The sequence below is a fragment of the Neomonachus schauinslandi genome, chromosome 10, assembly GCF_002201575.2.
Source record: "Neomonachus schauinslandi chromosome 10, ASM220157v2, whole genome shotgun sequence".
Lineage (NCBI taxonomy): Eukaryota > Metazoa > Chordata > Mammalia > Carnivora > Phocidae > Neomonachus > Neomonachus schauinslandi.
In genome coordinates, this window is record NC_058412.1 from 25,952,767 (window position 1) to 25,965,648 (window position 12,882).

The following is a 12,882-nucleotide window of genomic DNA, read 5'->3' on the forward strand; positions in this document are numbered from 1 at the left end:
TATATATATATATATATATATATATATATATATATATATATATATATATATATATATTAGTTTCCTAGGGCTGCTGCAACAAAGGACCACAAACTGAATGGCCTGAAACAACAGAAATTTATTCTTTTACAGTGTAGGGAAGCTATAAGTCTGAAATCAGGTTGTCACCAGACCCATGGCCCCTGTGCAGGCTGTGGGGAAGAATCCATCCTTGTCTCTTCTTAGCCACTGGTGGTTGCTGGCACTTGGCATTCATTGGCTTGTAGCTCCACCAGTCCGATTTCTGCGTGTATTTTCACACGGCCATCTTTCTCGTCAAAGACATTGAAGACAGTTGTCATGGATTTAGGATCCACCCTGATCCATCTGCAGGGACCCTAGTTCCATACTGATGTAGAGTAAGAAATGAATGAATAAATAGGTGGAGAAGAAGGGAACATTTTTACCTACAGTTCAGGGCCAACTAATAAATGTAGAAGGAATGATGGAAAGTCACCATTTGACACCCAATGTAATAACTACTGTTTTAGGCAAGAATTTTTAAAATGCTAATTCTAATTGATCAAAGTTTGGGGAGAAACAAGATACATAGCCTCAAAGACTCTGTCTACAGATTCTTAACTAATTATAAAGGATAAAATAGTAACTTTATTTATAAATAAATGTATGGATGTGTGTATCTAAAGTAGAGATACTTGGCAGATACCACCACACTCATGATATAATTTAATTCCTGATGATTTGGAAGCTTTTTAAAAATACGTCCCTTTATTGGTCCTTTTATTCCTGTATTTGAAAGAGATCGTTTAAAATCACATCTTTAATTTGAGCCTAATGTTGAAACACACAAATAGCCAAGCAAAAATTTTCTTTTTTTTTAGGTAAGTGCTCCAGTGGTGACTTCTACCACTCAGGAAAAGCCAAAAGATAGTGATCAGTTTGAATGGGTGACCATTGAACAGTCAGGGGAATTAGTTTATGAAGCACCAGAAACCATTGCAGCTGAACCTCCACCTATCAAATCAGCAGTACAGACCATGTCTCCCATTCCTGCCCATTCTTTGGCTGCTTTCGGATTATTTCTTCGTCTTCCGGGCTATGCTGAGGTCCTACTGAAAGAGAGAAAACATGCCCAGTGCCTTCTGCGACTGGTATTGGGAGTGACGGATGATGGAGAAGGAAGTAAGTGTTTAGAATTATTAATGAAATTTAACATAGGTTGTGTAAAAGTTATTCAGATCCGTGCTTATTATTCATTATTTCTTTCACAGGAAAGCTACTAGATCATTTGTTCTTGGTGGTTTCATTCTAATGATACATATAACAAGCCCTAAAGAATCTTCATTTTCATTACTTTTTCATTCAAAATGTATTCATTGTTTACAAAACTGCTGGGCAGCATCAGAGGCAGTCAAAAATGAAGGGGGTATTTAGATCCTGCCCTCATGTAGCTAATGTTCTCCAGTAGTAGCAACAAGCAGTACATACAAGCATAGACTTAACAAGTTACAAAAGACTTGCGAGAAGTACAGTACTGTGAAGGCTCACGGGTATGAGACTATTTCCTTACTACCCAGCTATGTGAGTAAAGTGGCAGAGTAATTTTTAGTAGGGCCTTGAAGGATAGTCCATTTAAATAGGCTGAGATGAGCTAGAAAGAAGATGATTTGAGCAGTGTTTGTGTGCTCAGATTAAATGAGAGAGGATAAGTTAGCTGATGAAAATTTACATAAAAAGCACTGAGAGCTCATTCTAAAAACTATTATTGATAACAGATTGTGGAAAGTCTTATTAAGAACTTCAGATTTTAGAGCGCCTGGGTGGCTCAGTTGGTTAAGCGACTGCCTTCGGCTCAGGTCACGATCCTGGAGTCCCGGGATCGAGTCCCGCGTTGGGCTCCCCGCTGAGCGGGGAGTCTGTTTCTCCCTCTGACCCTCCCCCCTCTCATGTGCTTTCTCTCTCTGTCAAATAAATAAAAAAAATCTTAAAAAAAAAAAAAAGAACTTCAGATTTTTTTCTGAATAGTAATGAAAATTTATTAAAACGTATGAACCAAGTCATGATATGATGATAATCTTTCTTAAGAAAGTGAATCTGGAAGCAGCGTTTAGACTAAAGAGAACAGAATGTGGAAAGTAACATTATATAATAATTTATTTTGTCATATAATATTACAGAATAATAATAAAAAAAGATAGTAGGAAGGGAAAAAATGAAGGGGAGAATTGGAGGGGGAGATGAACCATGAGAGACTGTGGACTCTGAGAAACAAACTGAGGGTTCTAGAGGGGAGGGGGTGGGGGATGGGTTAGCCTGGTGATGGGTATTAAAGAGGGCACATATTGAATGGAGCGCTGGGTGCTATACGCAAACAATGAATCATGGAACACTACATCAAAAACTAATGATGTAATGTATGGTGATTAACATATAATAAAATTAAATTAAAAACTGTGGCAATTGTTTCCATTGGGCTGGCAATTTTATTTAATATAAAGGAACATAAAAGAAAAGTCATAATTTAGGGTAGCCTAGCAAGTAGATTTTCAATCAGGTTACCTGTGATTATTCAATTAATAACCATTCCATCTGGAAATTAATTGTTCTTAATTTTAAAATCACATGGTTTTGATTAGAGGTGAAATCTGTCACATGCCAGCTAAAATACTATTAAACCCTTACTACAAAGTATATTTAATAAAACTATGTGAATTTATTTGTGGATCCTATAACTCTGAAGCTATTGAATATTCAAAGTACATATTTTACAAAAAGCACATTCTTTTCTTTTGAATTTTCATGGTGATGGAATTCTTAAAAACTGGTGACATTGGGACACCTGGGTAGCTCTGTCAGTTAAGCATCTGCCTTTGGCTCAGGTCATGATTCCAGGGTTCTGGAATCAAGTCCCGCATTGGGCTCCCTGCTCAGCAGGGTGCCTGCTTCTCCGTCTGCCTGCCGCTCTCCCCCTGCTTGTATGCACACTCTATTGCTATGTCTCAAATAAATAAATGAAATCTTTAAAAAAAATGGTGACATTATTTTAAATGTTTTTCTAATAACTTATTAAATTACATACTATAAATAGTCTTGGTTGTTTGGTTTCATATATAAACTATATACCTATTTCAGTAGATCAGGAATTTTTTTTAATTTAAGTAGATAAAGAGATACGTTTTATTTCGGTACTCTATCACAAAATGATAGGTGTAACCCTAAGCAGAAAATTGTCTTTATATCATTTCACGCTTTTTTTTTAGTGAATATACAGTGAATGTTTATTAAAAAGTATAATACTGAGGGGCTCCTGGGTGGCTCAGTTGGTTAAGCGACTGCCTTCGGCTCAGGTCGTGATCCTGGAGTCCCGGGATCGAGTCCCGCATCGGGCTCCCTGCTCGGCAGGGAGTCTGCTTCTCCCTCTGACCCTCCCCCCTCTCATGTGCTTGCTCTCTCTCATTCTCTCTCTCTCAAATAAATAAATAAAATCTTTAAAAAAAAAAAGTATAATACTGATATCCGTTGTCTCATCCACCGTTCATGTAGTGGTGGTTTTTATTTTGGTTTGGTTTGGGTTTTTTTTTGTTTAACATTCCTTTCTAAAGCTAGATGTAGTAGCAAACTGTATCACAGACCAAATAAAATGGTTTCACTCTTTCATTACTTGTTCATGGTGGAAACTATTCCCAAGGCAATCAGGAACTTTAAATGCTTCTATTTTAGTTGTTAGGTTTCCGTTCAGTTTCTCATTTTAATAATATTGACGTAGTCTATATTAATTATCATATGTATATATTTCAACTTTTATTTGTTTACATATACTATGTCTTATTAAAGAGATTTTCCAGATACTTCTTATTATTAAACTTCCAGATATTATTCTGTTTGTGGTCTTTGGGTTGTTTTTTTTTTAAATAAATTTAATGATATATGTTATGTTGTCACTATTAATTTGTGACCTGTATATTGTTCCTTATTGTGTTCTTAAATATTTTTAATTTTGAGTTCTCTTTTCTTAATCTAGGTCATATTCTGCAATCTCCATCAGCCAATGTGCTTCCAACTCTTCCTTTCCATGTCCTTCGTAGCTTGTTTAGCACTACACCATTGACAACTGATGATGGTGTACTTCTAAGGCGGATGGCATTGGAAATTGGAGCACTACACCTAATTCTTGTCTGCCTCTCTGCTCTGAGCCACCATGCCCCACGAGTTCCAAACTCTAGTCTCAATCAAGCAGAGGTAGGTTCAGTTTTAATTATTTAGATTATGAAAAAGGTAAGTTAAATTCATGGAGTACAGAATAGAGTTTTTCTGAAATAATATTTCAGAGATTCGTGTATTCCTTTTTTGTTTCTAAAAGGATATTTAAAAGAGAAACTATGAACTAAGTGTTTTCTTCTCCATTAGGCTCTTTTAGAAACCATAAGTTAATCCATCTACTTGAAAAACAAAGATTTAATAGCTTAAGAAGCTTTCCCATTTTCCAGGATATGCTGAATTTATACGGTAATCTCTCTAGAAAATCCACAAATAATTAATGGTATAAGTGAGTTTAATGAGGATACAGTATCCAGGTTCAGTATTTAAAATAAGTTACTTCTGGGGCGCCTGGGTGGCTCAGTCGTTACGCGTCTGCCTTCGGCTCAGGTCATGATCCCAGGGTCCTGGGATCGAGCCCCGCATTGGGCTCCCTGCTCAGCGGGAAGCCTGTTTCTCCCTCTCCCATGCCCCCTGTTTGTGTTCCCTCTCTCGCTGTCTCTCTCTCTGTCAAATAAATAAATAAAATCTTTAAAAAAATAAATAAAATAAGTTACTTCTGTATACCAGCAAGAATCATAAAATGAACTTTTTAAAGATACTTTTTTTAGCACCAAAAGGAGTAAATACCTGTGAATGAATCTAAAAAAATATGTGCAAGACATTTATGCATGAAATATGTGAAGTTTTTTAAAGAAAACACTAGTCTTTAATAAACTGAGATCTTTGCTCATGTTTATTTCCATGGGCACAGAAAATAGAACAGTTCAATAATATTTCTTATCAAAGTGATCTTTATGTTTGATGGAATTTCTTATTTATTTTAGAGGAAATTGACAAGCCAGTTCTAATATTTTTGGGGAAATGCAAAGGCTCAAGAATAGCCAAGGCAGTTTCAAAGAACAGTATACCTAGTAGACTTACTATCAAAATTCATTATTAAGCTGTGGTATTAGTACAAGGATAGATTAGAAGCCCAGCAAACAATAGAGACTCCCTGTGTGTTTGGTTATCTGATGTGACAGTAGTAACTCTGCAACATAATGGAGTAAGTATGATCTTATCAGTAAATGATGGTGGGGTCACTTAAATGTTCTTGTGGAACAAAAATGAATCTTTAAAAATTAATCTAACTAGATGATAGATCTCAATGTATAGTGCCCTTTTACAAAATATAACAGTGCCCTTTTACAAAAAAACATATACAGATATCTTTATGATCTTAGAGTAGACAGACTTCTTGAAAAGAATATTTAAAAAAGCACTAACCTGTAAGGGGAAAAAATTGAAAAAACGCAACTATATTAAAATTAAAAACTTTTTTCATCAAAAACACTAAGGATAGTGAAAAGGGAAGTCACACAATGGGATACCATACATAAATCTGTATGGGAGACTGTAGTTGGTTGGATCTGATGAAGAACTTCTATTCAGAATATTTGGAGAGCTTCAAAAATTACAAAAGGAAAAGGCAGAAAACCCAATAGAAAAATAGGTGAAAGGCTAGAATGGGCACTTACAAGAGGGGCTACCTAAATATCCAATAAATGTGAAAAGATGATCTGTTTCATTAGTTACCAGAAAAGTACAAATGAAAACCTCTAATACACTACAATTACACACCCATCAGAAGGGGTAAAATTCCAAAACCACAATATCAAATATTGTCCCATCATCATTTGTCATAATTTAAAGTGAATAGGATGGATAAAGTAATGTGGAGACAGTAGAAAGGATAAGGAAATTGTAGTCTACTATAAAATGGAATACTTTCAGGTGATGAAAGTAAACGGCAACAGCCACCTACACACAATAGTGATGCATTTCACAAGCACAACTAAAATGCCGTGCATAGTGGGATGTATATACAGCGTGACTCCATTTTTATAATGTTCAAAACTAGACAAATTGAAACTATAGTGGCTAGAGTTTCATGCTTAAGTGGTAAAATTATAAAGAAGAGTAAGGAGGTAATGAGTATAAAAAATCAGGATTATAGTTAACTTTGTGGAGGAATTGAAGGTTTGTCGAATAGGCAGTGGAGCAGTGGCAAAGTCTTATGTGCAGTAATCTAATTCTTGACCTGCATAGTTAAGTTTTTGCAGTTCATTAAATTTTTTTGTTTTTTTCTGTGTATATGTTATACTTTATAGATTTTAATAAATAACTTTTTATCAATGGTATTCTGTTAACTGTTTATATGGTAATGAAATTGTCATTCATTTAACAGTTTATCTTATAAAATCTGAAAGATGGCATTTTCAGTCATTTATCCATAAAACTAAATTGCAGGTCAATTTATGAAAGTGTTGTACATAATATTCTTCCTTAGAAAATATTCCCATTAAAAGAAATGAAAAGCATTGGTATTACTTTTAAGTAACCCTTGAAACTAATCTTAATTGCAAATGTTTTTGAGTGTACATAGTATATTTAGTGAAAACTCTTTAAAAGAGGATGCTTGTTATAGAATTAATTTTAATTTTACTGTCCACAAAAATAATAATAAAGAATCGACCTTTACAGAGTTTGAGGTTATGTTAATAAAGCCAGCGGTTCTCAGTAATTTCTTTTGTCTATACACCATTCACATTTTTAATATGTCCTCTTTTGCTAAAAGAGATTTTTCTATACATCACATTCTGAATAAGAAAGAAATTGAGAATTATTCCTTCTAGAAATAGAAGCAATCTTGCTTACTGTGATTGAAAACATAGGACACCATTATAGAATTCTCCTAAGATATGCTTGTACTGGATTCATCCTATGGGATCTGGCTCATATCCGTATTCCTTTCACTGATTTCTCTATTTAATTTTAAGTCATTGACACTGTAGTCTTTACTCCGTGTTTTACTGATAAATATTTTAAAATTTTTATTTATTCTTTTTTTTTTTTTAAGATTTTATTTATTTATTTGACAGACAGACAACAAGAGAGGGAACACAAGCAGGGGGAGTGGGAGAGGGAGAACCAGGCTTCCTGCAGAGCAGGGAGCCCGATGCGGGGCTCGATCCCAGGACCCTGGGATCATGACCTGAGCCGAAGGCAGATGCTTAACAACTAAGCCACCCAGGCGCCCCTATTTATTTATTGTTAAATAGACACATTGGTTCTCCATTTTTCCCTTCCCGCAGTCCCTGGCAACTACCAGTCTGTGTTCTGTCTCTCTGTATTTACCTACTGCTGTGTGTATTTAATATAAATGGAATGGTATAGTATGTTATCTTTTGTGTCTGTCTTCTTTGACTTAGCATGTTTTTGATGTTCATCCACAAAATAGCGTACGTGTATCATATTTTATTACTTCTTATGGCTGAGTAATTCTATTGTATGTATATATATCACAGTTTGTTTATACATTCTTCCATTGATGGGTATTTGGGCTGTTTTGATTTTTTGGCTATTATGAATAGTCTTGCTGTGAAAACACATGGACCTGTATTTGAGTATCAGTTTTTATTTCTTTGGTTATATACCTAGGAATGGAATTGCTGGGTCACATAGTAACCCATTATTAAATTTTTTGAAGAGTGCTCAGACTATTTTCTATAGCAGTTGAACTATTTATGTTTGTACTGATAAATATTTTTGAGGGTAAATAAAATCAGATAGTAAGAAGTTTTCGTTTTTTGTTATAAGCCACAGGTATCAAGCTCTCATAACCCTACATCAACAGAAGAACAGCAACTGTACTGGGCCAAAGGGACTGGCTTTGGGACAGGCTCTACAGCTTCTGGATGGGACGTGGAACAAGCCTTAACCAAACAGAGGCTGGAGGAGGAGCATGTCACCTGTCTTCTGCAGGTGTGCTTACAAAGTTGATATTGTCAGGGATAATAGTTAAATTATTTTTTTTCTATTTGTATTGATTTTTAAGTATTGATAACTATCCTGCTCATCCTCAGCTACTTCCGTAAAACATATTATGCTCCTTCCTCTCAGTACATTTAAGATACCACTGGACAAAGATTATTCTTCCCTACTTGTAACTATAAATTTCTTCCCTCTCAATTAGCTTCTTCACTGAGAGGAAAGTGGCAAAGATGAAATTATCCAGTAACTGGAAAATGTACCATATCTACCTCCCTCCAGTCATCTTTTCATCTAAAGTGCTGTGTCTGGACTCTTAAGGAAAAAAAAAAATTTATTTATATCTTTGTTTCTCATACTGCTTTATTACTTTTCTAGAATCAGGCAAGTTGAACGAGTATGGAAAATCCCGCAGCACCAGTATGAGAAGGGGAGGTGCTTAAATATTAGCTTTAGTCCCTGCATCAACTAATTTACTAAAGGAGGTCAAATCTTGGAGCCTTATTTTCTGCAATTGTAGAATGATAGGCTCATTCTAGTATAAAATTCTAAGATCACTCTCAAAATGTAAATTGAATTTAGTCAATAAAATAAATAATATCAGAATTGCTGCTGAGGTTTTAGTTTGTGTTCTCAGGTGGACTCTCTTCTGTGTCTGACTGAATACAGTATACCATCATGCTAAAAGCACACCCTTCTCTTTTGAAAATCTGAAGAAAAGAATATCTTGTTTTTAAAAGATAGACAGTGACTGACTTGAAAATATAAACTCTTGGTACTCAGATTTAATATCTAACAAAATGTGGGTTTTTAAAGTGTGTGAAGCTAAAATCCAATGTAAACCCAACAATTGTTATTTTTAGGTTCTTGCAAGTTATATAAATCCTTTGAGTGGTGCAGTGAATGGAGAAGCCCAGTCATCTCATGAGAATCGAATCCAGAACAGTAATGCCCTTCCTTCTGTACTTCTAGAGCTGCTCAGTCAGTCTTGCCTCATCCCAGCGATGTCCTCTTACCTACGAAATGATTCAGGTAAATCACATTGTCATTAGTCCTTTGTTGACTTATTTTATCATCTGTTAAAATAATAAGGTACAATTGAAGTATTTGGTATTAGTCTTCCCCAATATATGTAGGTATAAGATTAATGGATTTATTTCTTAAAAATTATTCTGGAGATACTTAGTTGTTTTTAGGGGCTCCTAATTGGATAACTGTGTTGTGACCTGTTCTGGAACACAAAATAAAAGTTTTCATTATCCCTTTGTTTTAACCTGTGAATGTACTGTTTTTAAAAATAAGGTATAACTGAAAATAATAGGGCAAAGGTGGGCAGCTTAATGACCGTATTCTGAGCTAAATATGGTTGATTGAACTTCTGTGCATTTTAATGTTTGTCTCAAACACTATACAATTTCAGATGATGGTAATTTGAAGAAAGGCAGATAATATAAATTATTCTAATCCATAGGTACTTGATAATAAGTACTGAGTTTTACAAATTCAATAATAAAAGTACTATAGTTACTTACTTTCCATTATGCAACTGATAATTGAAACTAGTTATAATTCTGAAATTAGTTCCAAGAATTGGTATTCTTTTCCCAAATAATAATAGAAAGTTATATTTTGTTTACAGTTATTGCCAAAAAAAAACAAAAAACAAACCAAGTAGTTAATATCTCCTCCTTTTAGCCAAGAACTTTTAGGTTTTTTGTTTTTGTTTTCAGCTGTCTGTTCTTCTTATCTCTGCCTTTATTCATATTCTTACTTGTAAAAATAGAGGTTTACCTATTTAATTAGATTATTAAGGAAGGATAGGTAAGGAAAGTGATGGGAATAAATCTTGAAGTCTGTTTGGTGCTTGGTAGCAGTTTAATGCACAGTTGGACGGATGGAAGAAGGTCCTTGTATTTGAAAAGGGGTAATTGCCCCTTATCTTCTACCATTGTGGAGATTATTGGGCTTAAAAGCAGATAGTTCTCTAGTCTACCTTAAACTTCCTCATAAAAATGTTGAGGTGATATATTATTTAGATTGATTTTGTTTTTCCTCTGACCTATTTCATACATACATTTGTCTTTTTTTAAAGTAGATGTCAAATATACAGTATATTTTTTGATTAAGTAAAATATTTAGAGCTATAAAACAGATATTGGTACCAAATTTAATATTGGATTGTATAAAGAAATTGAATAGAGTGATCAGGTTTTTCTTTATCTCCTTCCACATTATTAAAATACAATTTTATTAATCATTTCACTTTCAAAATGTATATCCTCAAAAATTTTAAAACTTGTTCTATAACTCAGTCTTTGTATAACACTGAGTTTTTATGTTTATGGTTCAGGGTCAGAAAGGAAATCCAGTATTATCTACTTTTACTATTTAAAATAATGTATTCATGTAAGGTGCAATTTCTGGTAAGTATGTATGTTAATAAATTGTGATTTTGGTAACCATCTGGAATTACAGAGACTTTGATACTCTATCTTGGAGCTATTTTAGAATATTAATATGACAAATCAGAGTTTGACCTTTCCTTTGTGACATACTATTTACCTGTAAAAGGTGGGGTTTTTTTTTTTTTTTCCTCAGCCCAAGGTTTAGATTTATGTGCTTGAATCTGGTACCTTTTCCAGTGGTATAATTGGAATTGATACATTCATATTTGAATGTGCTAACAAATTATTTTGAAATAATATTTTAAGATAAAGTTAAGATGAGTAGGTCAGATAATTTGGTAGCACACCTCTTAAATGATGTTTTCAGTGATCAGAAAATATTTCTTGAGTTTGGGATGTATTCTGATCATTTGTTGGTGAGAAAAGTATGCTCATTTAGAATATTCTAAATATGAATTGTTTTTCAGGAAAATACAGCTTCATGTTACATTAGTAAATGTGTTACTTATATAATCAATTTTGGTTAAAATGTTAATTAGTTTTTTAGGTAGCATTTTAAAATCTGAACAAATTATCTAGTCATTTTTCTTGGAACTTAGTAAATTCCAATTTTAAGGGGCACCTGGGTGGCTCAGTTGGTTAAGGAGCTGCCTTTGACAAGGGTTATGAGCCCAGGATCCTGGAATTGAGCCCCACATCGGGCTCCCTCCTTGATGGGCAGCCTGCTTCTCCCTCTCCACCACTTGTGCTCTATTATACTCTCTCTCTCTCTCAAATAAAATCTTTTTTAAAAATTCCAATTTTAGAAAATTAGTCTATATCCATTTTCCAGTTTTATCATTTGCCTATAGCATATTATTTTTGGCAATTTGGGGTGGTGGGATAGGGTAAAGTATCCAGTCTAGAATCTTCTACTTTATTTAGTTGTCATATCTCTTCTCCTTTAATCTGAAACATTTCCCAGCTTTTCTTTGTCTTTCATAATATTGACATTTTTACAGAGTACACCATTTCTTTCATCGACTCTCTGGCAAGTTGGTATTAAGTGTGAGAGCAGTGCTAATAATTTCACTTGTGACATTATATTCAAGGAATGGTGTGCTTACATCACTAGCAGATAATATACAGAAACACAGGCATAATGCAGTAGGCTTTTAAGAGCTATAGTCAATAGTGCACATTTCCTTTCTGTTATATGTTTTTAAATGATAGGCGATCAAGACAAGAAAATATAGAAACATACAGTAGTTTATGCTCCACTTTTCATTGATCTGCCATTAACTATTGAATATGGTTTCTTACTCCCTTCCCACCTCCTTTTTGTCCTTTTTCTTTTCCGGCTCCTAATGTACAAGTTAGGTACTTGAAAATCCTTTAACTTTTCTTTTCAATTACTGTTAAAAATTGATATGAATACCAGATTCTACTCCTTGTTTCTTTTAATAAAGCCTTCAAGTTCTCATATTGGAAGGCTTGCATTGTAACAAGGAGGTTAGCAATAAGTCTGTTTTATTTTGGTGAAAGTTTAAAAATTGGCCAAAAATTTTAAGCGATTAACAATATGCTGACCATAGTGATAAGCAGTAATTGCACATAGTAATTGATCTTCACTTTTAGCTGTGAACATCTTTGCATCGGAGGTAAAAAAATGAATACTGTCAGTTGCAAAATTATTACCAACATAAAGAGTGCATACTGATTCCTTAGGGGAAAGGACAACCTTTTTTCCATTATTGACCTTCTAACGGTCTGTAACTGAGATACTGATCCTATCCTTCAGAGAGAGGTACTGGTTATATTTATCATTAAATTTGTTAAATTTATTTTCATTTTTTTTAAGATTTTATTTATTTGACAGAGAGAGATAGCGAGAGAGGGAACACAAGTGGGGGGTGGGAGAGGGAGAAGCAGGCTCCCCGCTGAGCAGGGAACCCGATTAAATTTGTTAAATTTAGTCAATAAGTAATTCTCAACATTTTTACTTGTAGCATGATAATATCTTTGCATTATTCATCCAGTATGTTAGTTTTAGGTAAATTTGTAAAATTTAAAAATTACTTGATGCTCTTACGAATGTGTATATATCTGGAGCTTTATACAGACTTACTATTGTTAGGAGAAAATCCTAATTTTTTTTTTTTTAAGATTTTATTTATTTATTTGACAGAGAAAGACACAGTGAGAGAGAGAACACAAACAGGGGGAGTGGGAGAGGGAGAAGCAGGCTTCCTGCAGAGCAGGGAGCCCGACGCGGGGCTCGATCCCAGGACCCTGGGATCATGACCTGAGCCGAAAGCAGACGCTTAACGACTGAGCCACCCAGGCGCCCCAATATTTCTTTTTTTTGTAAATTAACTGTTTCAAGAGGAATTTATTATTATTATTATTATTAACATATAACGTATTA

At 34.2% G+C, this 12,882-nt stretch overlaps 1 protein-coding gene across 2 annotated transcripts in view; it reads left to right on the top strand.

Annotated features, from left to right (window-relative positions):
- Positions 1-12,882, top strand: part of BIRC6 (baculoviral IAP repeat containing 6) — a 222,930-nt gene that overhangs the window by 159,494 nt on the left and 50,554 nt on the right. For both annotated transcript variants that reach the window (XM_021697618.2, XM_044918838.1), the window contains exons 62-65: positions 882-1,182; positions 4,022-4,239; positions 7,900-8,064; positions 8,934-9,102. In XM_021697618.2, coding sequence (XP_021553293.2) covers positions 882-1,182; positions 4,022-4,239; positions 7,900-8,064; positions 8,934-9,102 — 853 coding nt within the window. The remainder of the gene's footprint in view (positions 1-881; positions 1,183-4,021; positions 4,240-7,899; positions 8,065-8,933; positions 9,103-12,882) is intronic.